This window comes from Trichosporon asahii, assembly GCF_000293215.1.
Source record: "Trichosporon asahii var. asahii CBS 2479 unplaced genomic scaffold scaffold00070, whole genome shotgun sequence".
NCBI lineage: Eukaryota > Fungi > Basidiomycota > Tremellomycetes > Trichosporonales > Trichosporonaceae > Trichosporon > Trichosporon asahii.
The window spans coordinates 1,031,670-1,054,836 of record NW_014040855.1 but is presented as its reverse complement, the minus strand read 5'-3'; the positions used below and the strand labels follow the sequence as shown (position 1 = coordinate 1,054,836).

The following is a 23,167-nucleotide window of genomic DNA, read 5'->3' as shown; positions in this document are numbered from 1 at the left end:
TGGCGTCCGTGGTCCATTGTCCACAGACAGTTGCCCCGCACTTCTTGGGTCCGGTTTGGGCGCGGTTCCATGACACACACCCGAGTTGGAAGCGCTGACGCGACTCGTGACTGCTGATGCGAGATGAGGCCGGTTCCTGGCTGTTCCTAAGGCTCCCATGATTCCTGCGCAACCCCGCGAGTTTGATGTTCCGTTCCTGCGACTCGGCTCCGGGCCAGTTCAACTACCGTGCGACCTACAACGCGTTCCAGTTTGCGATCCGCGGCGCATGGCTGCGCCGCCTGGTGTCGCCACTTCTCCACACCATGTGCTCGTGGTTCTGGCTTCTGAGCACGATCGACAAGTGGCGGCGCGGACGTGCGCTTCGTGTGCACGGCACAGACAGGCCCCGCGGTCCCCTGGCAAAGTCGTCCGACGCGCACAACGACAAGCGCTGGCTGGGCCCCGAGGTCCGCCGGACCTACGTGTACAGCGACGAGGACGCGCTTATCAAGTCGTCGGACGTCGAGGCGCACGCTGCCGAGGCAGAGGCGCGCGGCTTTGTTGTGCGCCGGGAAAAGTTCACCTCGCCGCATGTTGCACATGCGCGTGATGACCCGGAGCGCTACTGGCGTATTGCCAAGGAGACGTTCACAGGTACCGACCCCGTAGAAGACACCCAGCCCGAGGCAGACGCGGTCAGCCAGCCCGAGGCAGAGGTGACCCTTTAGACACTTTCGATGACCATCCTGCATCTGTTTATACAACTGATTTCGACCCTTACTGGGCAACCTTCTTCTCCCTCTCTGCAAGCACCTTGCGAACGCCCGGCAGAATGTACCGCCCATAGTCGACCGCGTCGTTAAAGTTGTCGTACCCGCGGATGGAAATCAGTTCGGCACCGAGATCAACATAGTCGACGAGCGAGTCAATGACAGTCTGGTACGAGCCGACAAGCGCGGTGGACGCGCCCTGCGCGTTGGTGGCCGTGACGGTCGGGTACCACAGCGCGCGGTCCTGGACGTCGCCGCGCTTGGCAATCTCGAGGAGACGTTGCGAGCCGACATTCTGCGGCTCGGGCGTCTTGCCTGGAGGAGCACGCGCAAGTCCGTTGGCCCTGTTGCCATTGAGCGCGTCGAGCGTGGCGTGAGCCTTTGCCCAAGCTAGGTCGTCCGTCTCGGCAATGATGGGGCGGAACGTGACCCAGATGCGGGGGCGGTCGGTCGGTGCGCGACCAGCGGCGTCTGCCGCGGCGTAGATGCGGTCAATCTGCTCCTTGGTCTCCTTGAGCGGCTCGCCCCAGAGGCCGAAAATGTCGCCGAGAGCGCCGCCGATACGGTACGCCTCGTCGGATGAGCCGCCGACAGACACTTGAATCTTCTTGAGCGGGAGCACGCCATTCCGAAAGTCCTTGAACTTGAAGTACTTGCTGTCCCAGTCAAAGGGCTCGGACGACTGCCACGCGCGCTTGAGAATCTTGATATAGTCCTCGAGGCGGCCGTACCGCTCGTCCTTTGAGAGAAAGTCGCCCTCACGCGCCTGCTCGGCGTCGCTCCCGCCGGCGATAAAGTGCACGACGACGCGACCCTGGCCGAGCTGGCTCAGCGTCGCGAGCTGCTTGGCCGCCACAGTAGGGTAGAGTGTGTTTGGACGAAGCGCAATGATAATGTTGATCTTCTTGGTCGCCGCGAGCACGGTGGCACCCAGCGTAAAGGGATCAAACCCGCCAGAGTGGTACGGGATCAGGGTGTAGTTGAAGCCATAGTCGTCCAGGACACGCGCGTAGCGAACCGTAAACTCTGGGTCGACCGGCGCGCCCGGCTTGGGGTTGAGCTCGTTCGAGTCGTTAGGAAAGGTGACGCTGATAAACTCGGTGGGCATTGTGGGGATCGTGAGAAGAAGCTGCACAGACCTGTACACGGCAGCCTTTAAAGCATGGCCACTGCTACACGCGTCGACAATGATTATTCATACTCGCGCGTCATCTGCAACATGGATGGTGGACTGTTTCGGTTTTGGGGGTTAGCCAAAGTGACGCCATGCGTCTCTGGTTGTTCGTCATCCATTTCAACAATGAAAATGCGTGCCTACATACCCCCGTGACTACCATGACTACACCCTACTTGTTCTTCCTGTTGACCTCTGCCGGCTTGACGAGGTGCAGCATGATCTTTGTGGTATTGGTAGGTAGCACGCCACCGTGGCCCTTGGACCAGTCGTACGAAAGTGCGTATGCGAGAATGTCGTGGTTGGCGTTAAAGCTGACAGACACGATGGGGGTGCCCCACACTGGCGGTTGCGCGTCTGGATCACCGTTGCCGAGCTCCTTTGCGGAGAATGCTAAGAGGTTAGACACTATCCAGAGAAACCTTGGCACACTCACCATGCAGCTTTGTTCGTGCGATACCGTCCCAGAACACGAGCGAGCCGTCGCCGCCAGCCGTGCAAAACGTCCCTTGGCCCTTGTGGAACGTGATGGCGTTGACGGGAAAGATGTTTTGGGAAAACTGGGCACCCGGCGCCGGGATTGCCTTCTTCATGTCCAAACGGTGGCACTTGAAGGAAAAGCTCTTCTTCTCAACGTCGAGGTCTTGGAACCCGACACGGCCCTCGATGGACCCGATGGCGTAGCCCTGGCAACCGACGGATGGCGGAAAGCAAGAAATCACGCGCGTCTGCCACTTGAGTGGACTCTCCACGACCCGCGGCTTTCCCCCCGGGTTGTTGAGATCAAAAATGTGCACTTGACGATCGGCAGTGCCGACCACACACTTTTGGTCGGTGGCATCCATGGCGTACGCCCGCTCCCACAGATCCTGTGTGGCCACGGGTGTCGGCGACCGCAAGTCCCAGTACAGGACAGTCAGTGACCAGAACTTATCCTGCCTCTCTCACCTTGAGCTTCTTGTCCCACCCTGCAGTGATAAGAATCGTCTGGCCGTTGATCTCGACACACTCGACACATTTGATCGCGGCGTCGTGCGCTTGTCCCTGCTCGGGGTACCGTTGCGCCTGGCCAGAGTTGACGTCAAACATGCGTATCACGTTGTCGCACCCGACCGAGAAGAGGTGGGAACCGCTCTGAACAGTCAACTGCCAGCGCACACAAGACGCGCTCACCTTTGTCCACGCCAGGTCGAGCACTGGCCCCTCGTGCTGGTACCAAGCCCGGGGTTCCGACTGGCCCGTGCTGTTCACATTGTATAGACGAACCTGGGGAGGAGTCAGTAATGCCCAAATGCCAGACCCTCACGCTATTGTCCCAGCTTGCCACGGCAAGAATGCTCTGGCCCCCCGGGGAGAACAATATCTTGGAAACAGACTCTGTGGGGGGCTGGACGAGCTCAATGTCCTTCTGGACTGGTCGAAACGCCGAGCCCATCATCTTGGGCAGCGAATGAGAAGGGGTGTCGGCCAAGGGCAATGCACGCGTGGAACTGGAGTGGAGACTGTGGGACAAGGAATTGCGAGGCAGAGGTGTAGCGAGGGATGCAGGTCAGTCAAGGTTGTTGTTGTGATGGACGAGTGCACGGACGGTGTTGTCGCAAGTTGGTGACGGCACCGTAGTCGCGCGTTTGTGTTGTGAACACGTGGTATTACATAACATGAATGACTTGGTCACGTGATAATCTAGTCGAGCTCGGCCAGCGAGAGGCCAGCGGGCATGCAGAACCGTACGCGTGCTTTGCTCCGTGGTGCTGCGAGTGGGGGAGCAGGTCCTGCAGTCGCCTGAGCAGGGTGGGGAGGTAAAGTGGCCGATGGTTGCAGACGCCCCGGCAGAGGAGTCTGCGGCGCATCGTCGTGTGGGTGATCCGCGCCAAAGTGTTGTGTGCTGCCCTCGTCGTGGTGAGCAGCGCTGTTGTGCGGCAGCGGTTCCCAAGGGGGCGCCCACGGAGAGAGAGAGGAGCGTTGTTCTTGGTGGACGGAAGCCGCATCTCGGCGGCCAAACTTAACAGCTGCCGTTTCTCGCCGTGGATGACCGACGAGGGCTGGTCCAGCAAACGACGCTGCCGGACGTTGGTCCCATGCTGGAACATGATGTACCCGCGGTGCATGTCAACGAGGGGGAGGTCGGCAGCGTGAGCTGGCCGCTTGCGGAGCTCGTCGTAGAGCAGGTTGAGCGCCTCCATGGTCGCCTCAAACTCCTTGTCGCTTTCCTCGGCGTACTCGTGTGTCATCTTGCATTGTGGTGTCTTTGTTGTCTTGACGATGAGGCTGTTGATGTCCTTGTTTGACATGCGCTGGACAATCGCGGATAGCCCGCATGGCTCGTCTGCTGCCAACATGCTGGTGGTGCACCCAAAGACGTCAAAGTCGGCATAGTCGGGGTGCGGGCACGCGCCGGGACGTAGGAGCTCGTGCGTCCACTTGACCATCCTTTCGTCGCGGTCGACGGTGAGAGCTGGAAGAGGCATGGCGATACGAGACAAAGTGAGTGAGAGACTGTGAGCAAAACAATCGTTCCAACTATGCATCATGTATCGCTGGGGGTGAGTGCTGGCTGGCGGGGGCGACGAGGGCGACCTGTATGGTGGTTGCGACGTGCAACAACAACAACAAGAGAAGCAGTGTTGCACACAACAGTATATGATGCACTAACACAAGTTAGTTGCCGAGCATGCCGAGAAGCCGAGAGACGCCACCCAGATCTTTGGAGCGCTAGACGCCGGCGCCGGCGCCGGCTGCCGACTGAAAGAACAATCCACCTCGGGCACGGTCTGCCAGGCAGAGGCCATGTATTGCCAGGCCAGAGCATGCATGCATGCATGCATGCATGCACTTCTTGCCCTGAGGGGCGACACCGGGCCGGAAAGCTTGCGACTTGCCGAAAGGTGGTTAGTGCCTTCTGTCACCCAAGCGCTCTTGCTCGTTCTACCGCTATCCAGTCCATGGACTGCTCGCGGGATGGCACCGGGATGTCGCTGCGGTGGACCACGTTGATTTAGAGCTTTGGAACGCACGAGTGCACGATACGATGAAACCCGTAGTCGCGACAGCTGGGGACGCACCCAACTCGCCACAGGAGATGACCGAAGACTTAGTGCTGAGCACCCATGGGCGCCGAGCCATGAGTCTTTGGGCGGCGTGGAGTGGTCATGGTAGCTGGCTGGAATCCCCACCCTGTCCCAACTTGTCCCATTTTGACCCATGTCCCATCGTGTCCCATTCTTGTATGGTTCCAAACCCAAGTGTTTTAGGTCCATCAGTCGCCCTGCCCTGCCCTGACGCACGCCGGGCGGAGGAACGCACCGGTCATCACAAGACCCGGCAGGTTCTTTTCATTAAATCGGCTTGGCTTCGCCAGGTTATAAAGAACACACTCCGCTTCGGTCTCCGCCCCACCACGACCACCATCTACTGTACTTCACCACCACCATGGCCGCACCCGCTACCAAGACCATTGCCAACATCAGCGGCAGCTGGGGCATGGTACGTCGCGCGCCGTCACATCCGCTGACATGTTAGAACAAGAGCCTCTCCGACTCGACCGACGCCGTCCTCGCGCTTCAAGGCATTGGATGGGTCACTCGCAAGACGATCGGTGCCGCGGGCCTGACATTGGCCATGAAGCAGTACACTGCCAAAGACACCGATGGTGAGCACGACTTGGTCTATTTCCCTAACACACCAGGCAAGGAGCCCGACTCGGCGTGGCTCGCCTCGGGTCCCTCCTCCGAAGAGTCTGTCGTCATCCACTTTGACCAGATCATCACTGGCGGCCTCAAGGGCACCTCTGAGACGCGCTTCGTGAACGGCCTTCTGCACGACCACACCGACTGGCTGTTCGGGACCGTCTCGACACAAAACGTGTTCCGCGAGTACGCTGAGATTGTCGCGCTCGATGATCTGCACCTCGCGGGCCGCGGAAAGCAGGGGCCGTGGATCGACGACGGCACCCCCATGCTCATCACGCAGGCCCGTTCGCCCAACGGCTGGGTCGCCATACAGACCTGGGGTTTCCAGAACATTGCTGTCAACGGCACCACCGAGCGCCGATTCGCACGCAACATTGTGGTCACAAAGGGCAAGGACCGCGTCGAGATCCGTCTCGTGTACGACTTCCTGGGCGAGCTTGCCGCCTAAGGCCGGGAGGAGAGATTTGGACAATAGCAGAGGAGCAGCAGGGTCAGCAGTAATGGTATGTACGATGGATACCGTGTACGGATGGCGGCGAGCACTGTGGCGACGCTACCACATCAATGAGACTGCCATAGAGTCTCTGGCGGCGACACTACCACATCTATCAGAACCGCATCTCATCGGCCATTTACAGACGAACACAAGTACATTCAAAGCTACTCGCTACAGTGCACGACAGTCTCTCACAGAGAGACGGCCCGTGGAACAACTTTGCTCTACTTGGACCCCTGCGAGTCCATCGTGTGCGCGCGGGAACGACGCAGCGGGCGCTCCGTCGTCGCTGCCGCCGCCACAACTGCCCGGTGCTCGGCACTGCCAAAGCTCGCACGGCGGGACGGAACAGAAACAGGAGCTGCGACCGGAGACTCGACCTCGACATCAACATCGGCCTCCGGCTTGGGTGCCTCGCGCTGGCACTCGAGCAGCATGGCGATCCGCTGAGCGTGCGTAAAGCCCGGAGTGTAAGCACGGATCAGAGGCCAGATCTCCTGTGGGGCGAGCATCTTGCGGAACCAGTCCGGAAGATCCGAGGCCTGCAGGGTACGGCCATCTGCCATGGCGAGCAGGATCATGACCCACGCCGCGTCGCCGCAGGAGTAGGCCACGGCGTACGCGGCGACCAGCACCTGGAGCTCCTTGGCCGCCTTGGCATTCAGCTCGCACTTCAGACCCGCAAGGCGCGGGTACACGGTAAACTGGCTGAGCATGCGGTGCAGGTTGGCCATGCGCCCGACCCAGTACTCGTTGTACGCGGACGTGTCCTTGGGGAGGTCAAACTTGCCCATGAGGATCTGGCACAGCAGGCGGACCATTTCCGAGCTTTCAACGACAGGGTTGGTCATGGTGTGAAACTCGTGTCGCCAGCTGCAGGCGCCGTACTGCTGCTTGAAAAAGGTGCTAAAGGTTGAGCTCGTGTAGTCATTCTGGGCACTCACCTAGCCTTGTACAGGACCTTTGAGGGCACGCGAAAGTGCTGGCCCTGGGAGCTCACCAAGGTGAACGAGCCCGTCCGCACAGCGGGGCGGCTCGCCTTCTTCCCGGCCTTCTTTGGCTCGGTCTTGGCCTCCGACTTGGAACACTTGGGTTGTGTCTTGGAGTTGTTAGCAGCCTTGGGCATTGTTTTGATTTGATTATGTGAATGAACGGTGGGGGTCAGCAAAGGCCACACATGCGCGACTTATGTATGTGCTAATCATGAACTGGCGACGTCCACTGGGGTGGATGAAACACGCATGTTGGAAGTGTGCGGTGAAACACCAATGTTGGCAGCGTGCGACAGTAGTGTAGCTGTTCTCATCGGCTTCTCCTCGTTCAGATGCCCAACGACTATGCAAGACATGGGGCGTTGCCACACGACGATATCGATATCTGGACAATCAAGACATGGATGCCGGTATATATCATGATATAGCAAGTGTACTACCGCTTTCGTTTGTGTCCGTCCTCGCCGTTCGTCGCTCCTGTTGCAGACGAGAGGGTCCATGTCTATCACTCAGGAGCACAGAAGACGCCCGCAGTGACCGCACCTACGGGCGGCGATGAAACAAGATCTTGTCGCGGAAGGATTTGTTCCTCCGAAGCACAGGTTCATCTAACGTTAGCGAGGGAGAGGGCCCAAGGCGCTCTTCTTGCAGGTCACTCGTTCGACACAATGTACCCGGAAGGGTTGACCTTGGCCCATGGCGGAAGGCACGTCGAGAAGAAAGTTGCTGAAAATATATCATAAAAATCAACCAAAAAGTGAGAGAAAATATCCCGCATTAGATTGAAAGGTTCCAGACACTGGGGGTGAGATCATGTTGGGGTAGAGCTGGCAGAGTGAACAGAGGGCTCGTTGAAGATACTGGGCTATAGCATCTGTTGAGAGATTGAAACGTAGCAGCATGGTCCAGGAGGCAGGGTTGCCCGCGGGAGTTCATTCAAACTTCTGGAGTGAGAATCAAGATGCAAGGCTGAGCTGTCAGACTCGATACCAGACTCAACCTATACAAGCTTCACTCTGAACGATGCAGTAGTGATCGAGGTCCAGGCTCTCTCTATCTCTCTCCGCGCGGCAGTACAAATGGGAGTGGTCCCGGGGTGGAGCCTTGTCTCATACCAAATGAGGCACAGAGACACTGCACTGTCATTCACAACAACCAACTCTTGTTACATCACACTATGAGCATCTACACTCGTACAATACACTCATCGTCTTATTCTGCACGAACTCCCTCTCGGCCCCAGAGGCCATCGCCAAACAGGCCGGCATCGAATCCGCTCCTCCAGTGCCGCAGTGCCGTGAGCGTCTGGTCCACATACCGGTCGGGCTCAGGCCCCATGTCAACCTCAACGCTAGCCCTGCTTCCAGCAGCCGGTACCCAGAGGCGCGCAGCAGCACTCTCGGAGGGCAAGTCCTCCAGCATGCTCCGCGACGCGGCCGCCCCAATGCCCAGAGCGCGCGTCTGCTCGCGCGCATAGTCGGTGACGGTAACCAGGCGCATGCCGTGCAGCTTGCCCCAGACGCTGCTCGCACGCTCGCCCTCGGCGTAGGCCCAGCCTTTTTCCTTGCGCACCGCATCTGCGCACACGGCCACACCCATGGCGAGCAGGCAGCCCAGCTCGCTCTTGTCCCGCGGCATGCCCGGTGGGAGGCCGAGGAGAGTGGGCGGCACAGCGTCCAGACCGACCCATGTTATGCGTGAGGTTTGGAGTTGGTTGGCGAGCCGAGTCAAGAGGCCGCCGAGAAAGCCAAACGGCCGGGGTTCTGTGAGCGCCGCGCCTTGGTCGTTGGGCGGTGTGCGTTCAGATGAGCGAGAGACAGAGTGCATGTTGCGAGGGTGAAACTTGAGGACAAGGTCGGAGCAGTTGATCGAGTCAAACTGCACTTCTGGGACATGGTCCACCAGCTGCGTGGGGTAGATGATATTGAGCACCACTCGGCGAACTCCAGCGGGGACAGGATGTATCCGCGGTGCCTCTCCTGCCGCTGCCCAGTACCCTGATTGCGAGAGATCAAGATAGTCGACGACAGTTGGCGCCAGCACGGTGGGCGACGGCCAAACGCGGCGCACAACCTGCACGCCGCGAAGCGCAGCGGCCAGTGCCGGTTCGCACGCAACGTCCACCTCGCAGTGGTAGTCCAACACACGCACGTGGGCGAGCAGACTGGCAATACGCCCGCGTGCGTTGCGGTTCGACCATGGCGGGCAAGGCAGACGGCCGTGCGGCGCTCGAAGCACGAGGCGTGATGGCGGCATCGGTCTAGGCCAGGGCAGCACCCCCCTCCCGTTGACAGCTTGTGCGCGGCGCGGCTCGTCGTCGTCAAGGATAATGTGGTGGAACAGGCGTGCGTCGGCGTCCTCCATGCACTTTTTGGACGCGGCGCGCAGAGCCAACAGCGAGTCGCGGGGCATGTAGTTGATGGCCTGTGCGAGGAGGTGCGCGCGAGTCATGATTCGTGGTGGGCGTTCGCTGCGTCGTCGACGGGCCTTGGTAGCGGGCGGTGCCGAGAGAAAGGCAGAGTGCGGGGGGTTGGCTTCCGGGGGGCCCCAGCTTGTGCGGGGCGAGTGAGTTATCATGCTGCTGTGACAGCTTGGGGGATGGATCACGATCGTGGGCGAAGCGAGCGGAGGCGTGGAGGAACTTTCAGTGCTTGCACTACGGCTGGCGCTGCCTTCCGAGTCGCTGCGAGACTTGTTATTGTACGCGAGGACCTTTTCGTCGGATGCCCTGCTGGCTCGCGGACCGGACAGCACGGGGAGGGCATCGTCGTACGGGTCGAGCACACTCTTGCTGGCTGCGCAGCCCATAAGAGGCGGCGTGCGTGTCGGTGGTTTGGTGTGGTGGTGAGCTAGGTGGTCCGAGGAGGAGTGAAGAGAGCGATGGACAACGGTTGGACAACGAGGGCTTGCTGTTACTTGGCGAGCTAGCTAAGTAGTCAAGTGGACCTCCACCTTTGCTGGGCGGCGGCTTGGCAGCTGGAATGGGGCAGAGGGCTGTCTGTTTGTTGTTGCTTGTTGTTGCTGTTCCTGCAGTTCATGTGTGTACAGCCTGCATGCATCGTCTCTGTTGCTCTGTACACACTCTGAGCTGCCCATTGTTCAAGACAATCCCGTTACATGGCGGCACCATGCGTGCGGGACGCCTTATTCCATCACCGCTTTTGACTCAACCTGGCCTCCGAGGCTCTCTCGTCCTGCACGACAGAGTGTGTGTTTACGTACGACACGGACACGGACGTGGGCACGGCTGAACACACGACACAAGCTGTCCAACATGGGAGGCTCGGAGACATGACAGATCTAGTGCAGTGCAGCGTTTACGTACCAATGCGTGCCTACATGCACCCCTGGGATCCTGGGTGAGTGACAAGACGAAACCAAGTTGCGGCGATCCATCGACCCAGTTTTCCCGTAACATGCCCAACCCAGTAAGCTTAAATCTTTCGTCCCAGAAACTTGGCTGCTGGGATGGTCCGTCTACAGGTCGCTTGTTCGATATCGCTTCTATCTTGCATGACGAGTTGGTTGCAGTGCAACATGTCGCAGTACTCATCCCACGGGTCGGGCTCTCATGTTCTCAGATCAAGCGTCCCTTTGCCACCCACATGTTCACATGTCCACAGCAGTTGTGTTTTGCCACCAACCCCACTGGAGCTCGAGCCCCAACAGTGCCAATGAAGCTCCAACACTGTCTCAGCCTGTTTGCACGCCGAGCCCAAACGTCCACCACTATCCCCTTCCAGCCGCTGGTCACCACTGCACTACTGGTCACCTGCACAACAAGGCTCCGAGACCCGAGACCTCTCAAGTTTTAGCAAATCGACCATTTTGTTTGGGGGTGCGGCAAGAGTGGCGGGGAAACTTCACTCTTGGCTGTTTGGGCCATCGTTTGTGTGTGAGACAGTTCGAGTCGCGCAGGGATGGGAGACAGACAGGCAGGCAGGCAGAGAGCACCTATCCCAGACAATCAGCCTCGCGACATGGCCATTGCCAAATGCAGAGGTCCTCGTGGTGGTTGAGTGGGGCGATGTGCTCTTGTGGGGTAGGGGTGGCGAGCAGTGACTGGGGTCCAGTCGTTGTCTATATAACACTGCCATCGAGCGACTCTCGACAGCCTTGTCCTCGCCACCAACCTATCACTCTTACCTCTCTCGCGCTCGCACCACTTCACTACCACCCCCCTCAACCCAATCCAAGACACAATGCCCGGTGCCCCCCTCGCCCGTCGTCTCTCCGCCACCGTCACCGGTTGGTTTGGTGAGTATTGAACCAGGACCTTTGCAACGGACAATGGCTGACCCCAACAGGCAAGCTCCGTGAGCTCCCCGGCAAGTTCAAGCGTCACTAGGAGCCCTCCCTCCATGGCGTCCGACAACTCTCCCCCCCACGTGATGGCCAGTAATTCTCAGGCGTGATCAGTAGCTCTAGTTGTAATGCAATGTTGGTACTCTCAAGTCATGGGTCGTGCAAGGTTCCATCAAGGAGACCGTATTAAACCGAGGAGGGGGCATTAGACTCGGCGTGATACAAATATCTGTCCTCCTTAGAGGGCCATAGCGGCAGCCAGCGCCACGACAGCAACGACCGCCGAGCCGGCCGAGAGCGACGTGGCGGCGCCAGCGGGCTTGGAAGTAGCGGGGGGAGTGATCGCCGAGGTCGTGCCCGAAGAGTTGGACGACGAGTTGTGCTGGTCATAGTCAGTAGGCTGCGAGGCGTGGATAGCACTCACCGAGGCGGTAGCCGAGGCAGTCGGGGGAGCGGTGGCGTTGGCGCCCACAAACGTGGCCTGGTCGACACCCGCGGGGTAGGCAACCGTGGTGGGCCTGACAAACGAGCCGGTAAACGTCGCCGGGTACTGCTCGTTGACGCACTCCTGCGCGAGGTTCTGCTGGGCTGCGTTGAGGACGTCAACCTGGAACTGAGTGACGTTGTGCGACGGGCCCTCGGAGAGGGTGCAGTTGATGCAGATCTGGAGGTTGGTGAGGATGGTCGCCTGCGAGTGTCAGTCAAGTTGTTTATCATCCAGGCCGTCGCGCCAGGTTGCCTCATGCAGAGGACGCGTATTGTGGCGGCGCGTCTGAAACCCCCGGCCATAAGCCATAAGGGGGGGTCCTTGCTGCCCATCCTTCTCCTTGCCCACTCACGTTGCAGACGCTCTGGCACAGAGCAGACGAACCGTCGGTAGGGCACTTGTTGAAGACGTCCTTGTAGGTCGCGCACGACGAGTTGCAAGTGTCCGGGAGGACGTCGATGGGGAACGTGAGCTCGCGGGCAACGTTGACGGCCGAGGCGACTGCGGGATGTCAGGAATGTTCGGAAATATCGTGTGCTCACCGGCAGCGGTCCCGAGGAGGAAGGTGTTGGTGAAGAGCATTGTGGTTGTGAGCTGCTTGATGGACAAGAGACAAGAGACAAGAGACGAGAGAGAGAGAGAGTGGAGGATGTTAAGATGAGGATGTGAGGATGTTGAACGCGGGACAGGCGGGCTCGTGGAGGGATCCTTGTAGAGCTGTAGTGCTGTAGCGCTGTAGAGATGGACGCGCGCGTCCTGCGCTCAGACCGCCTTGACGTAAAATTGCGAGCCAAGGCTTTTGCAATCCCTTTGTCTCGTTAACAGGCCCTGCGTTCCTTGTTCCTTGGCAAACTCATGCGGCCATTGTGCCTGGCTGGGGAGGAGGATCGTCTAGAAGTTTCTTATGTACGCCCTCCGTTTAAGCTTGGAGGGACCTTCAGATCAGCATGCACTGAGGCATATATAATGGCGAGCGCAAACGGATCGAGAGCATGTAGATGTTAGCATCAGAGCAGTGTGGCATCTAGCTACACCGGGGACAACTGGACCCGTGGACCTGGCATCAAAGGAGAGACCGAGCAGGCAGTTCGATGATGCAGTTCGGTGCGAGCTCCTGCTTTCCTTTCCTCTCCCTGCTTCCTCGCTGTGGTCTCCCCACTGCCATCCGTCCCAAGCCGACATTCGGGAACCCCAGACATGGAGGCCCGCGCCATCGTTCGGAACAAGAACAATGCAGAGGCCGAGGACGGACGGGCGCGTCTTGGCGCATAACAAGTAAACACTTTGGATGGAACATGTGTCGGGCAAAGCGGCGCAAAACTCGGTCTCTGCCTGGCCAGTCTGTAATCGTCGTATCGTGCGGCGATCCTTCGCCACACTCGCCATGATTGTCGTGCCTACCTACTATCTCTCTGTCTCTCCCACTTGTCTCCGACGACTTTGACCAGCAACATCTTCCAAAGTCTTGCAACGCTGCTATGGCATGGTCTACCTTTACCCCCCAGTCTTCCTCCCTCACAGTTTACTCGCTCTGAGTCTCAGCTTTCGGCCATCCGTTCCTCTTCCCAACGGACCGGTGGTCCGGTGCCCCGTTGGTGATGAGAACCTACGGCTGCGCCATCGGCGAACGAATGTGCCCCATGTTAGAAATGACTGCCTTGGTTTCGAGATAGTTGTACAACGAGGCCTCTCCACATTCACGACCGATTCCGGACTGGCGATATCCGCCGAAGGGAACGGCGAACGAGGTAAAGTTGTAGACATTGTTCCAGACTGCAATGGTCAGCTCTCTTGGACAAGGTCCACCTTCTGTGGCTCACCCGTTCCGGCGCGGATCGCCTCGTTCATACGCAGCATGCGCTCGTGGTTGGACGTAAAGACTGCCGAGGCGAGGCCGTAGGTCGTGCTGTTGGCCTCCTTGATCGCCTCGGCCTCGTCCTTGAAGGTCTGAATGGTCACAACGGGGCCAAACACCTCGTTCGTGAGGACCCTGTTGGTCGGGGAGACGTTGGTGAGCACAGTGGGAGACACAAAGTAGCCGCCGCCGAGTTTTTCGGAGAGGTCGGTGCCGCCGACAGCGAGCGTGGCGCCGTCGTCACAGGCAGTCTTGACCCAGCCGCGCACGCGGTCAAAGTGCGGCGCAGAGTTGAGCGGGCCCTGCGTCGTGGTCGGGTCGAACGGGTCGCCGACCTTGATCTGCGACATTTGGGTGGTAAACTCTTTGATGAACGCGTCGGCGATACCTTCCTGTACGAGGATGCGCGATCCGGCGACACAGGCCTGCCCGACATTCATCTCGATCGCAAACACGGCCCACTCGGCCGCGTCCTTGATCGACTTGCAGTCGTCAAAGATAATGTTGGGGCTCTTGCCGCCGAGCTCAAGGGTCACGCGCTTGAGGTTGGAGTTGGCAGCCGAGGCCAGGATGCGGCGGCCCACGGGGCCAGAGCCAGTGAACGCAATCTTGTCCACGTCCATGTGGTCCGCCATGGCCTGGCCGGCCGTCGGGCCAAGACCAGTGATCAGGTTGAACACTCCGGGAGGGAAGCCCGCCTCGACAATGTACTCGCAGATCTTGAGCGCCGACAGCGGCGTCGACTCGGCCGACTTGAGCACAATCGTGTTGCCAGTCGCGAGTGCGGGGCCAATCTTCCACGCGAGCATAGAAGCAGGGAAGTTCCATCTAAAGCGGTGAGCGGCCTCGTTCCTGTGCTCTGCTCTACGCACGGGATGATCTGGGCGCAGACGCCAATGGGCTCATACTTGGTGTAGGCGTGCACATACGGGATCGCGTTGTAGGTGCTGGCAACTTAGTCTCACAGCACTCGCGCCACCACCCACTGTCCCATAATCTTGTCTGCCCAGCCAGCATAGTAGCGAATAGTCTTGACGACACCCGCAATGTCGCGGGCAAGAGCGTCCTTGTACAGCTTGCCGACATCCGTCGCCTCAATCGCAGCCAGCTCCTCGCGGTTGCGCTCAATAATGTCCGCGAGGCGGTAGAGGAGCTCGCCGCGACCCGCGTGGTTGTGGAATCCCCACGCGCGGTTCTTGGCCTCGTACGCAGCGCGCGCGGCCGCCACGGCCTTGTCCACGTCTGCGGCATCGCCCTGTGCGACCTGGCCAATCACGCGGCCGGTCGCGGGGTTGTAAACGTCGAGGCGAGCGCCAGAGACGCTGTCCACAAACTCATTGTTGATGAACATGCCGATGGGGATCTGCGCGTCCTTGCCGTTACCAAGTCGGAACGTCGCCGACGCGAGGGGCTTGGTAGCTGTCGTGGCCATTGTGTGTGCTCTGTGGTGGTGATGGAGGAGGGGGGGGATGAGTGAGCGGGCAACAGAATTGTTCTTGAGTGCAAGGACCAACAGCTCGGTACCAAGAAGCAGCGGGCTTGGCCGAAGATGTAACCGGCAATGCCGAACGCCGTTCGGCATTGGGCAATGCCGAACGCCGTTGCAATGTAACAGAACCCCCCAGGCAGCCATCAGTTCAACGACATGCCCACAAACTCCGCATCATGCCATGAGTATTCATCATTACCAGTGACCCTAAAGATCCCAAGAATATCGCCATCTATCTATGCACGCGCCACCGTTGCGCGCTCACTTTTCCCACTGAGTGTCGAGCTTGAACTGGGCGTCGCCAACGGCAGCCTTGTACTCGTCGCGCGACACGTACGTGATGGTGCGCTTGGTGCCCACATCGCCGAGCCCGTCCTCCTGGACAGCGTCGCGAACCTCGGCCATGCCGCCGTTGATAAACTCCTCAAAGACTTGGCGGACGACCGCGGGCGGCACGATGCCGGTTGCATCGAGGCCCTTGGGCGTGGTGGCGGCCCCCGAGAGCCACTCGACGCCAGTGTGGTCAAAGTCGACCATGTTGATCTTGGTGTCGTCCGAGCCGCACATGGTGAGAAGCGTGAGGAGGAAGCCGAGAAGCGGGGGCTCCTCCTCGTCATCCTCGGACGGCTCGTAGTCCTTGGGCTCTGTAGATCGTCAGTTTGCAAAACACAGCCTCAACCCACGCTTGTACTCCTTGTCAACATTGAAGATGACCGTGATCTCGTCAAGAGGGGCGTTGAGCGTGTTAAGCAGGTCCTCGAGCGCCTTGGTCACGCGGGGGGTAGTGGGGTGCGAAGGCGTAATGTTGAGGACGAAACGCGACGTGCAGAGAATGGTCTCCTCCTCCTCGTCGCTCTCATCGTCGTCCTCCCCAGGCGTGTAGTCTGGGTCGTTCTCGTCGTCGGCGTCCTTGGCTGCAGTCTTAGAGGCCTCGGCGTCCTCAGTCTTGGTCTCGTCCTCGTCCTCCTCCTCCTCGTCCTCCTCCTCGGTCTCATAGTCCGAGTCGTCATCGACAAACGGTCCGTACTCGTAGTTCATCTCGTTTTGCCAGACAATGACGTTCTTAAAGCTGATGGGCCACTCGCCAAGGAAGCCGCTCGAGGGAACGGCCTTGATGCGGAGGGTCTCGACATTGTCGACGAGCTGCGCGACGCCGAGCAGCGCGTTGGGGAACGCGAGGTCCTCGAGGTCAATGACCTTGGTCGCGGCGTAGAGGGCGGGGGCCTGCTCGGGGTCAATCTCCGACTCGAGACGGGGCGGCGGGGGCGGTCCATCGTCGTCCTCGTCGTCCTCATCGACCCACTCGCCCTCGCCCTCGGCGTCCTCGACATCGCCGCCGACCTTGGCTTTGGACTTGACGTCCTCGACGAGCGCGCCGAGCTGAGCCTCGACGGCAGCGACCTGCTCGGGAGAGAGCCCCTCGCCGTCCTCATCGCCGTCCTCGTCGTCCGAGTCGCCCTCGATCTCAATCTCCACGCGCGGGAGCACGACGCCATCGTCGCGCGTCACAATGTTGAGGTCCATGCCCTCACACGTCGTGATGACAACGTGGGACGCGTCGGGGAGCGCAACGGCAGTCATGGTTGGGATGCGTGAGAGAGAGTGGAATGGGGATAACACAGCGAGTGTTCAGTGTCGGACGAGGTGGTTATATACCAACAGCTCGAGGGAGAGACAGAGTGAAAAAATTGAAGCAGCAAGTGGAATGATTTTTGGTGTGACTGTTGTGTGCTCAGGACGCGACTTACTTCGGGTTTCATCCGACGCGTCCGTGGCAAACGCCACGCGTTACCTCCACACAGCGGCAATCCTGCATTCCTGCCTGGCTGGGCCCTGTTCGAGCCCTTCTGTAAAGCGCAAGCTGAGCAGCCGGCCGGCCACTCGGCCCTCTACAGGGCCCGTCTGCTTGATGGAACCCCCGTGCGCACCCAGGATACTGGAATGCGTTGGGGGTGAGGCGAATCCCGATGCAAGGTGGACGCAGGGACAGGAGGGTTCGACAGCAGCGCAAGGGCGACCGACCGATGGCGGGGGGAAGATTTGCTCAACGTAGCAGGAGGGCCCTTGGTCATCAGCGTCGTTGGTCAGGCTCAACCCCGAGCACAACGGGTAGACTGCTTCCAATGAACCGCTACTGCTCGCATGCCAAAAAGTACAACTATCCCTATCCGTACACGCGATCTGGCTTACACGTTCAAAAACCAATCTTCTTGAAGACGAGGTCGAGTGTCACCAGGGACACAGGCTTGAAAAGGCTGTCTTGTTAGCAACCTGTCTGAACATGTCTGTGGAGACTCACTATCCGTCTACACCGCTTGCAAACGCCTTGCGCTTGTCGTCCACAGTGGCCAGTCCAGTCAAGGCGAAAATCTTGGTGTGGTGGGTTTGGGGCTCTGGCAATTGCGACGAAGACGAGATGGGGGAGAGGGGGACATGCGTAGATGTAGGAGAGATGTTTGGAGAGGTGTAGACATCGCCATCGAGACGGCGCCGCGTCTCGATGCTACGGACCGCGGTGTGGCCTCGAGTCCGTCCATGATTGGCATTGTGATGTCCATTAAAATGGCGCTGATAATCAGTCAGAAAATTACTGGGAAAATGGTTAAAAAAAATACTCACTCCCAATAGTTTGGCGGCGACTTTTCAAATAGCTCGACGCCGGCACACCCATCGACCGCCTCGGTGTACTGGAAGCCCCGCTTCTTAAGCAAGGCGGTCAGCACGCGGCGGTTGATGGGGTTGTCCTCAACGACCATGATGCGCGGCGGGCGGATCTGGCGGAGGGGTACGGTCAACAGCGGGTTGGCCGGCTGGCAGCTCGCGAGCATGACTCCACCGTCGGCGATGGACACGGTCGAAAAGCCAGAGATGCTTGCAGTGTGTGTGTGGCGCACAGTCGGCGGCCGTTCGGGCCATTCGGGCTTGGTCACTGCCGCCAAGGGTGTCACTGGTGTCGTCTGTGTGCTCGGCGTCGTCTCACCCGAGCAAGCGCCCTGCACAACGGTCGGGTTGGATGGGGCACTAAACGTGCGTATGGTAGGTGGGCGAGGGGGGAACGAGTAGTTGAGGAAGGATGAGGACGGTTTGGACTGCTGCTGGGACCCAAGCGACGAGAATGAGTTGTGCGTAAGTGTGAGCATTGGCCGCGAGTCGTTAAAGTCGGGCGGTGGTTGCTGTTGGGCAGCAGGTGACGGCGTGGGCGACGGCGACGGCGACATCTCGGTAAGGTGCGTTCGCGGACGGTGGCCGAGAATCTGCATCATCTTGGTGCTGGCGTCCTTGCTCGGGTCCTCGAGTGACCCGCGGCGGCGCTCGGCCGTGTTGATCTGCGACAGGGCGCCGAGCAAGTCGGGATTGCTCGGGTCCTTGAGCCACCTGACCGCACCGTGCAGCCCGCGCGTAAAGTGGTCAATGCCCATGGGCTTGTACAGGATGCCAGTGTACGCGTCCATGCGGCCCATGTCCTGCAGCGTCTGCGTGTCGTGGATCTTGAACGAGATGATGAGGAGGATTGGCCGCGTGCGGGCCATCTCGCGCACCTCGTCGGTGAGACCTGCCGCTTCGTTGATGACGAGAATGTCGGCCTCGGCGGGATTGTCAATGACGGTGAACCCGAGGCAGCGCGCATAGTTGGTCATGACCTCCTTCTGGAGCTGGTGGCCGCGGAAGTGGCTCAGGTAGTTGACAAAAGCCATGGTGTGGCAGACGCCGAGTCTAGTGTTGACCGGCTTGATGGGGACGCCGTTTTCGTCCTCGTCGACCGTGTCGACCTGGAACTGGATGCGGATCTCGGTACCGACGTTCTCCGCAGAGTAGACGTCGAGTGTGCCGCCCATGGCGCTCGAGGTGACAATGTTGCCCACAATGGCGAGACCGAGGCCAGTGCCGGGCTGCATGGGGTTCTCCTGCGCAAACGGCTGAAACATTTTGCTCTTGAGAAACTCCTTGCCGATCCCCTTGCCAGTGTCGATCACACGGAGCTCCAGAGGGATGCGCTTTTGATCGGCAGGGTGAGGCAGCTCGCGCAGCATGATCTGCACGTAGCCCTCTTTTGTAAACTTGAGCGAGTTGTTGAACAAGTTCATGATGATGCGGCGCAGGCCACCGACCTCGCACACGACATTCCAGCCCTTTTCGCGGAACCCAATGTCGAGGACCGACTCAACGTTGGACAAGTCTTGATGAATGTCGAGACGCCGCGCTCCCGGTATGAGACCCCGAGGCTCTGGCGAGTAAAACGTGCCGAGGTCGCTCTCGCCGTCCGACGTCATTTGCATCGAGCGCGCGCGCTGCCCCAGCCAGCACCCCTCGACAGTGCTGTGGATGAGCTCGGCGAGGTTGACCTGCCGGCACTGGATCTGGCTCGTCGAGTTGTCCTTGCCCTCAATGCTGAGCTTTGCAAAGTCGAGCACGTGGTTGACCGTCTCGATGAGCTGCTGTCCACAGGTGCGGAGCGTGGCCAAAAAGGCCTCTTGCGTCGGGTCCAAGGTCGTGTCCGAGAGCAGCTCACCGGCGGCGAGCATGCCATGCAGGGGCGTGCGCAGCTCGTGGCTAACCGACGAGATGAGCACGTTCTTGGACCGGTCAGCGAGGAAGGTCCTCCGACGGAGCACAGCCGACAGGATGGTCGACCCAATGCCGCGGAGAAACTGCAGCTCGGACCCTTGGAGAAACTGCCGACCTTTATCCTGCGTGTGCGCGCAGATGAGCGCAAACGGCTGGTGGTCGATGCCAAAGATGGGGACCACGAGGGCATATCGCAGTGTCGAGGGGTAGACTGAGCGGATCCACGGCGGCGCAACGTGAAAGATGCGGCCAAAGCGGTAGTCGGCGAGAAACTCGGACACGAGCTTGTGCTCCCATCCCTTGAGCTTGTGGGTACGCGCTTCGCGCGACGTGGACGCCAGCACTGGGAACGCGGGGAGTGGGCCAAAGTCGTCGGTCATGTCGCCAGAGAACGAGTTGCCGCTGCCGCCTATGTAGGGGTTTGCGCGGTAGACCACCTTGGTAGTCCCGTCCTCTGGCGCATGGAGCTCGACGCGCTCAAACTGCCCAATGTCCAGGATTGTACACCCGTCGAGGTCAAGAGTGTTCTTCACCATTTCAGACGCCCGGCGGTACACCTGCAAGAGATGCAGATCCACATCCTGCTGGCAGAGGAGCAGCCTGTCCTTGGTCTCGAGGCACTCGCGCGTAAACTCCTCGAGAGACGTCTGGATCCGGTCGCGCACGCGGAGCTGCAGGCGGTCGCGCCAGAGCTCGAGCTCGCGGATGACAATCGCGGCAAACTCTTTGAGAATGTGGCGGCAACGTGGGGAAAACTTTGTCCGCGGCTTGGTGTCAGCCACGGCGAGCGCTCCGAGGTTGTAGCCATCCGATGTGCGCAGTGGCGCGCCAGCGTAGAAGCGAATGTTGGGATTGCCTGTGACTAGAGGGTTGTTCTTGAACCGCCAGTCCTTGTGCGTGTCGAGCACGACGAACGGGTCATCGCCGTTGAGCAAGACGACATGAGGGCAAAAGCCGACCGATCGCCGCAACTCGTCGACAGTGTACCCAAGGCCAGAGTACGACTTGAACCCCTCCCCGTCGGGAAGGGAGCAGAACGCCATGGACGCGTTGAACACGAGCTTGATCATGTGCACGACGCGGTCAAAGTTGAGGTCGTCGGTCGTGTACAGAATGTTGAAGCTCATGAGCGTCTTAAGTCTCTCGGGCTCTTGCTGTGGCAGGGGCGCTGGCAAGAACTTGTGGCGCTCATAGAACGGGCGAACGTCGTGCAAGTGGCGAACATTTGGAAAGTGACCGAGTTTGAGAAACTGTGGGCGTCTTGCCGGTGGAGGGGGAAGAGCATGGTCGATAGAGAATGAGCGAGTGTGCGTTTGACCTAGTCGACTTGGCTTTGCAGGTCTTGCGGATGAAGATGCTTGCTGCATGTCGTCTGGCTGGCCGTTGTCGTCGTCCTCGGCCTCGTCTTCTGGGTCTGACCCGGGGGGCAGAGGACTCGGAGGCGCAGACTGAGCGCGAAGTATTGGGTCCTCCCTGTCCACAGCGGCCAAACGTGGCGTTGACGGTGCCGGTGCCGGCAAGTGCTCAAACTCGCTCGACTCGGGGAACATGGGTGTGCGGAGGGGGTCAAACCACCCCTGCGAGTAGGCAAACGCAAACTCGTTCCAGCTCGTCGCCCGCTGCGCCGCAAGGTTCTTGATGTGCCCCGATATGCGCCGCGTGAGGGGACTGCCAAGCGCATGGTTTCCCCGCAGTGTGTCCTCCTCGCCGCCGCCGCCCATCCGCTGGAGATTTGCCTCGGCACCACGGTTGACCGCCTTGGGCGCATGCAGGTGGCGCATCCTGTTGAGCGGGGAGAAGGGCGAGCACGCCGGCGCAGAGGTAAGAGAGGGACACGCCGGGAGCGTGTTATTGCTGCTGCCCGCCGCCACCTCATGTGGCATATGCCATCCGCCTGGCGGGGGAAAGCTGGAGGTTGAGAACCTCCGGCCCGAGGACGTGTTGGCCGCCATGGCGGACATGAGGCTCGCGGCCGAGGCGGCCCGGTCTCGAGCGGGAGCGCGGAATGGACTGGTTGGCGTAGCCTCCACCTCGCCCGGCGAGAATGGGTTAGAGTACGTAATAGACTCGCCGCCGTAGGAAAGATTCAGGCGGGAAACGGGCGTGCGCGGCGACTCGAGGAGGGGGTCGATCGATGACGACGTGGACCCGCTGGACGGAGAGTCGGCCATGGCGGTGACAATGGGCGGTGGCGTCGTGGTCGCCGCCACCTTCTCCGGCGTGGGGGCGCCGCCGCCGTCAGAGTCGGTGAGGTGCTCGTGGGCAGACCAGTACATCTGCGACGAGGGGCGCACCGATACCGGGGTGCCGGTGGAGGTGGATGTGGAGAGGGGAAAGGTGATGGACTGGGCTCGACTGTGCCCGCGGAGCTCTGTGAGGAATTCGGAGCCGCACAGCGGGTACTGCTCTGCAGGCGTGTCGTCCGACGACTCGGATGAGGTCGAGTCGGAGGACACCCCGCGCACTGGGGTCACCGAGGACGCTGGCGGTTTGCCCTGGGTGGTGGCGCTGGATTTGACGTTTGTGGCATCTCGAGGGGATGTCGAGAGATGCGAGGACGCCAGGTGGAACTCGTCCATGGCTGCGGTGGTGCAGTGGATGGGCGGACTGGCGGTAGAATGATAGATATGGAGAACAAGAAGGAAAAGTCAAAGATCGGCGTTGCAGTATCGTTGGTGTCGAACAGGAGCAGTGGACGACTGCATGCCTCCTGGTGGTGGTGGTGGTGGTGGTGGTGATGGTGGTGGTGGACAGGACAACCTGGTCCCAGTGCCACGGTGCGCTGGATCTCCCTTCCTGAAGCGGCGACCTGCTCAGTCCGGCCCTGCCCCTCTCAAAGCAGAAGCGCGACACCAATAGGCGAGGGCCGGAGTGCTTTGAGGGCTTTGGTCGTCCTCGGCCTTGCCTGGTGCCTACGAGTGCCGGGTCTATGCATGCTTTACCTGAATGACGCTGGCCAGACTGTCCAAGGTAAGAACAATCAAGTAGTATCCTCTGCCACACCAATGGTTTCCCCACTCCCCATACCAGCAAGGTCACTCAAAAATGAATGTAATATTGCCTCTGTGCCTTGGATGTTCAACGCCAGGCCAGCGTCGGGGGCAGGCCTCATGTGATCGATCTCTCACTGGCTATCAGCAATATCATGCTGCTGCTACAGATGGACGTCCAGTGGAGGCCAGGAGGAGGAGGAGGGACATCCATCTTCATTGCTCGGATTGGCTACCCCCACGGCTGGGCCGGCATGGCGGTTCTCCCAGAAGTGCGGAGAACGGGTTGCCATCGTGGTTGCTCGTCGCTGGGCAATACACACCAATGCTAGGTTACCAGGCGACGAGGGATCAGGGCGGGTGGGAGTCGAG

The 23,167-nt window shown here is 60.0% G+C and overlaps 11 protein-coding genes across 11 annotated transcripts; 3 read left to right on the top strand and 8 right to left on the bottom strand.

Annotated features, from left to right (window-relative positions):
* Nucleotides 1–305: 305 nt before the first annotated feature.
* A1Q1_04208 (uncharacterized protein) lies at nt 306–710 on the top strand (the record flags this gene model as incomplete). The annotated part of the gene is made up of 1 exon (XM_014322585.1): nt 306–710. The coding sequence occupies one exon, from the start codon at nt 306–308 to the stop codon at nt 708–710; it is 405 nt and encodes a 134-aa protein (XP_014178060.1).
* Nucleotides 711–759: 49 nt separating this feature from the next.
* Nucleotides 760–3,364, bottom strand: A1Q1_04207 (uncharacterized protein; the record flags this gene model as incomplete). Its single annotated transcript, XM_014322584.1, has 5 exons — nt 760–1,924; nt 2,103–2,319; nt 2,363–2,795; nt 2,875–3,192; nt 3,233–3,364. 5 exons carry the CDS (start codon nt 3,362–3,364, stop codon nt 760–762), a joined length of 2,265 nt encoding a protein of 754 aa, XP_014178059.1.
* Nucleotides 3,365–3,609: 245 nt separating this feature from the next.
* Nucleotides 3,610–4,394, bottom strand: A1Q1_04206 (uncharacterized protein; the record flags this gene model as incomplete). The annotated part of the gene is made up of 2 exons (XM_014322583.1): nt 3,610–3,835; nt 4,024–4,394. The coding sequence occupies 2 exons, from the start codon at nt 4,392–4,394 to the stop codon at nt 3,610–3,612; spliced, it is 597 nt and encodes a 198-aa protein (XP_014178058.1).
* A 961-nt stretch (nt 4,395–5,355) lies between these two features.
* Nucleotides 5,356–6,063, top strand: A1Q1_04205 (uncharacterized protein; the record flags this gene model as incomplete). Its single annotated transcript, XM_014322582.1, has 2 exons — nt 5,356–5,409; nt 5,452–6,063. 2 exons carry the CDS (start codon nt 5,356–5,358, stop codon nt 6,061–6,063), a joined length of 666 nt encoding a protein of 221 aa, XP_014178057.1.
* Nucleotides 6,064–6,335: 272 nt separating this feature from the next.
* On the bottom strand, nt 6,336–7,237 carry A1Q1_04204 (uncharacterized protein; the record flags this gene model as incomplete). Its single annotated transcript, XM_014322581.1, has 2 exons — nt 6,336–7,017; nt 7,056–7,237. The coding sequence occupies 2 exons, from the start codon at nt 7,235–7,237 to the stop codon at nt 6,336–6,338; spliced, it is 864 nt and encodes a 287-aa protein (XP_014178056.1).
* A 1,078-nt stretch (nt 7,238–8,315) lies between these two features.
* Nucleotides 8,316–9,911, bottom strand: A1Q1_04203 (uncharacterized protein; the record flags this gene model as incomplete). The annotated part of the gene is made up of 1 exon (XM_014322580.1): nt 8,316–9,911. One exon carries the CDS (start codon nt 9,909–9,911, stop codon nt 8,316–8,318), a length of 1,596 nt encoding a protein of 531 aa, XP_014178055.1.
* A 608-nt stretch (nt 9,912–10,519) lies between these two features.
* A1Q1_04202 (uncharacterized protein) lies at nt 10,520–10,918 on the top strand (the record flags this gene model as incomplete). The annotated part of the gene is made up of 1 exon (XM_014322579.1): nt 10,520–10,918. One exon carries the CDS (start codon nt 10,520–10,522, stop codon nt 10,916–10,918), a length of 399 nt encoding a protein of 132 aa, XP_014178054.1.
* A 728-nt stretch (nt 10,919–11,646) lies between these two features.
* Nucleotides 11,647–12,477, bottom strand: A1Q1_04201 (uncharacterized protein; the record flags this gene model as incomplete). The annotated part of the gene is made up of 3 exons (XM_014322578.1): nt 11,647–12,096; nt 12,248–12,396; nt 12,438–12,477. 3 exons carry the CDS (start codon nt 12,475–12,477, stop codon nt 11,647–11,649), a joined length of 639 nt encoding a protein of 212 aa, XP_014178053.1.
* Nucleotides 12,478–13,677: 1,200 nt separating this feature from the next.
* Nucleotides 13,678–15,182, bottom strand: A1Q1_04200 (uncharacterized protein; the record flags this gene model as incomplete). Its single annotated transcript, XM_014322577.1, has 3 exons — nt 13,678–14,578; nt 14,623–14,697; nt 14,737–15,182. 3 exons carry the CDS (start codon nt 15,180–15,182, stop codon nt 13,678–13,680), a joined length of 1,422 nt encoding a protein of 473 aa, XP_014178052.1.
* A 200-nt stretch (nt 15,183–15,382) lies between these two features.
* A1Q1_04199 (uncharacterized protein) lies at nt 15,383–16,820 on the bottom strand (the record flags this gene model as incomplete). The annotated part of the gene is made up of 3 exons (XM_014322576.1): nt 15,383–15,446; nt 15,505–15,883; nt 15,923–16,820. 3 exons carry the CDS (start codon nt 16,818–16,820, stop codon nt 15,383–15,385), a joined length of 1,341 nt encoding a protein of 446 aa, XP_014178051.1.
* A 613-nt stretch (nt 16,821–17,433) lies between these two features.
* A1Q1_04198 (two-component sensor molecule) lies at nt 17,434–22,384 on the bottom strand (the record flags this gene model as incomplete). The annotated part of the gene is made up of 3 exons (XM_014322575.1): nt 17,434–17,494; nt 17,539–17,742; nt 17,859–22,384. The coding sequence occupies 3 exons, from the start codon at nt 22,382–22,384 to the stop codon at nt 17,434–17,436; spliced, it is 4,791 nt and encodes a 1,596-aa protein (XP_014178050.1).
* Between the last annotated feature and the right edge of the window lie 783 nt (nt 22,385–23,167).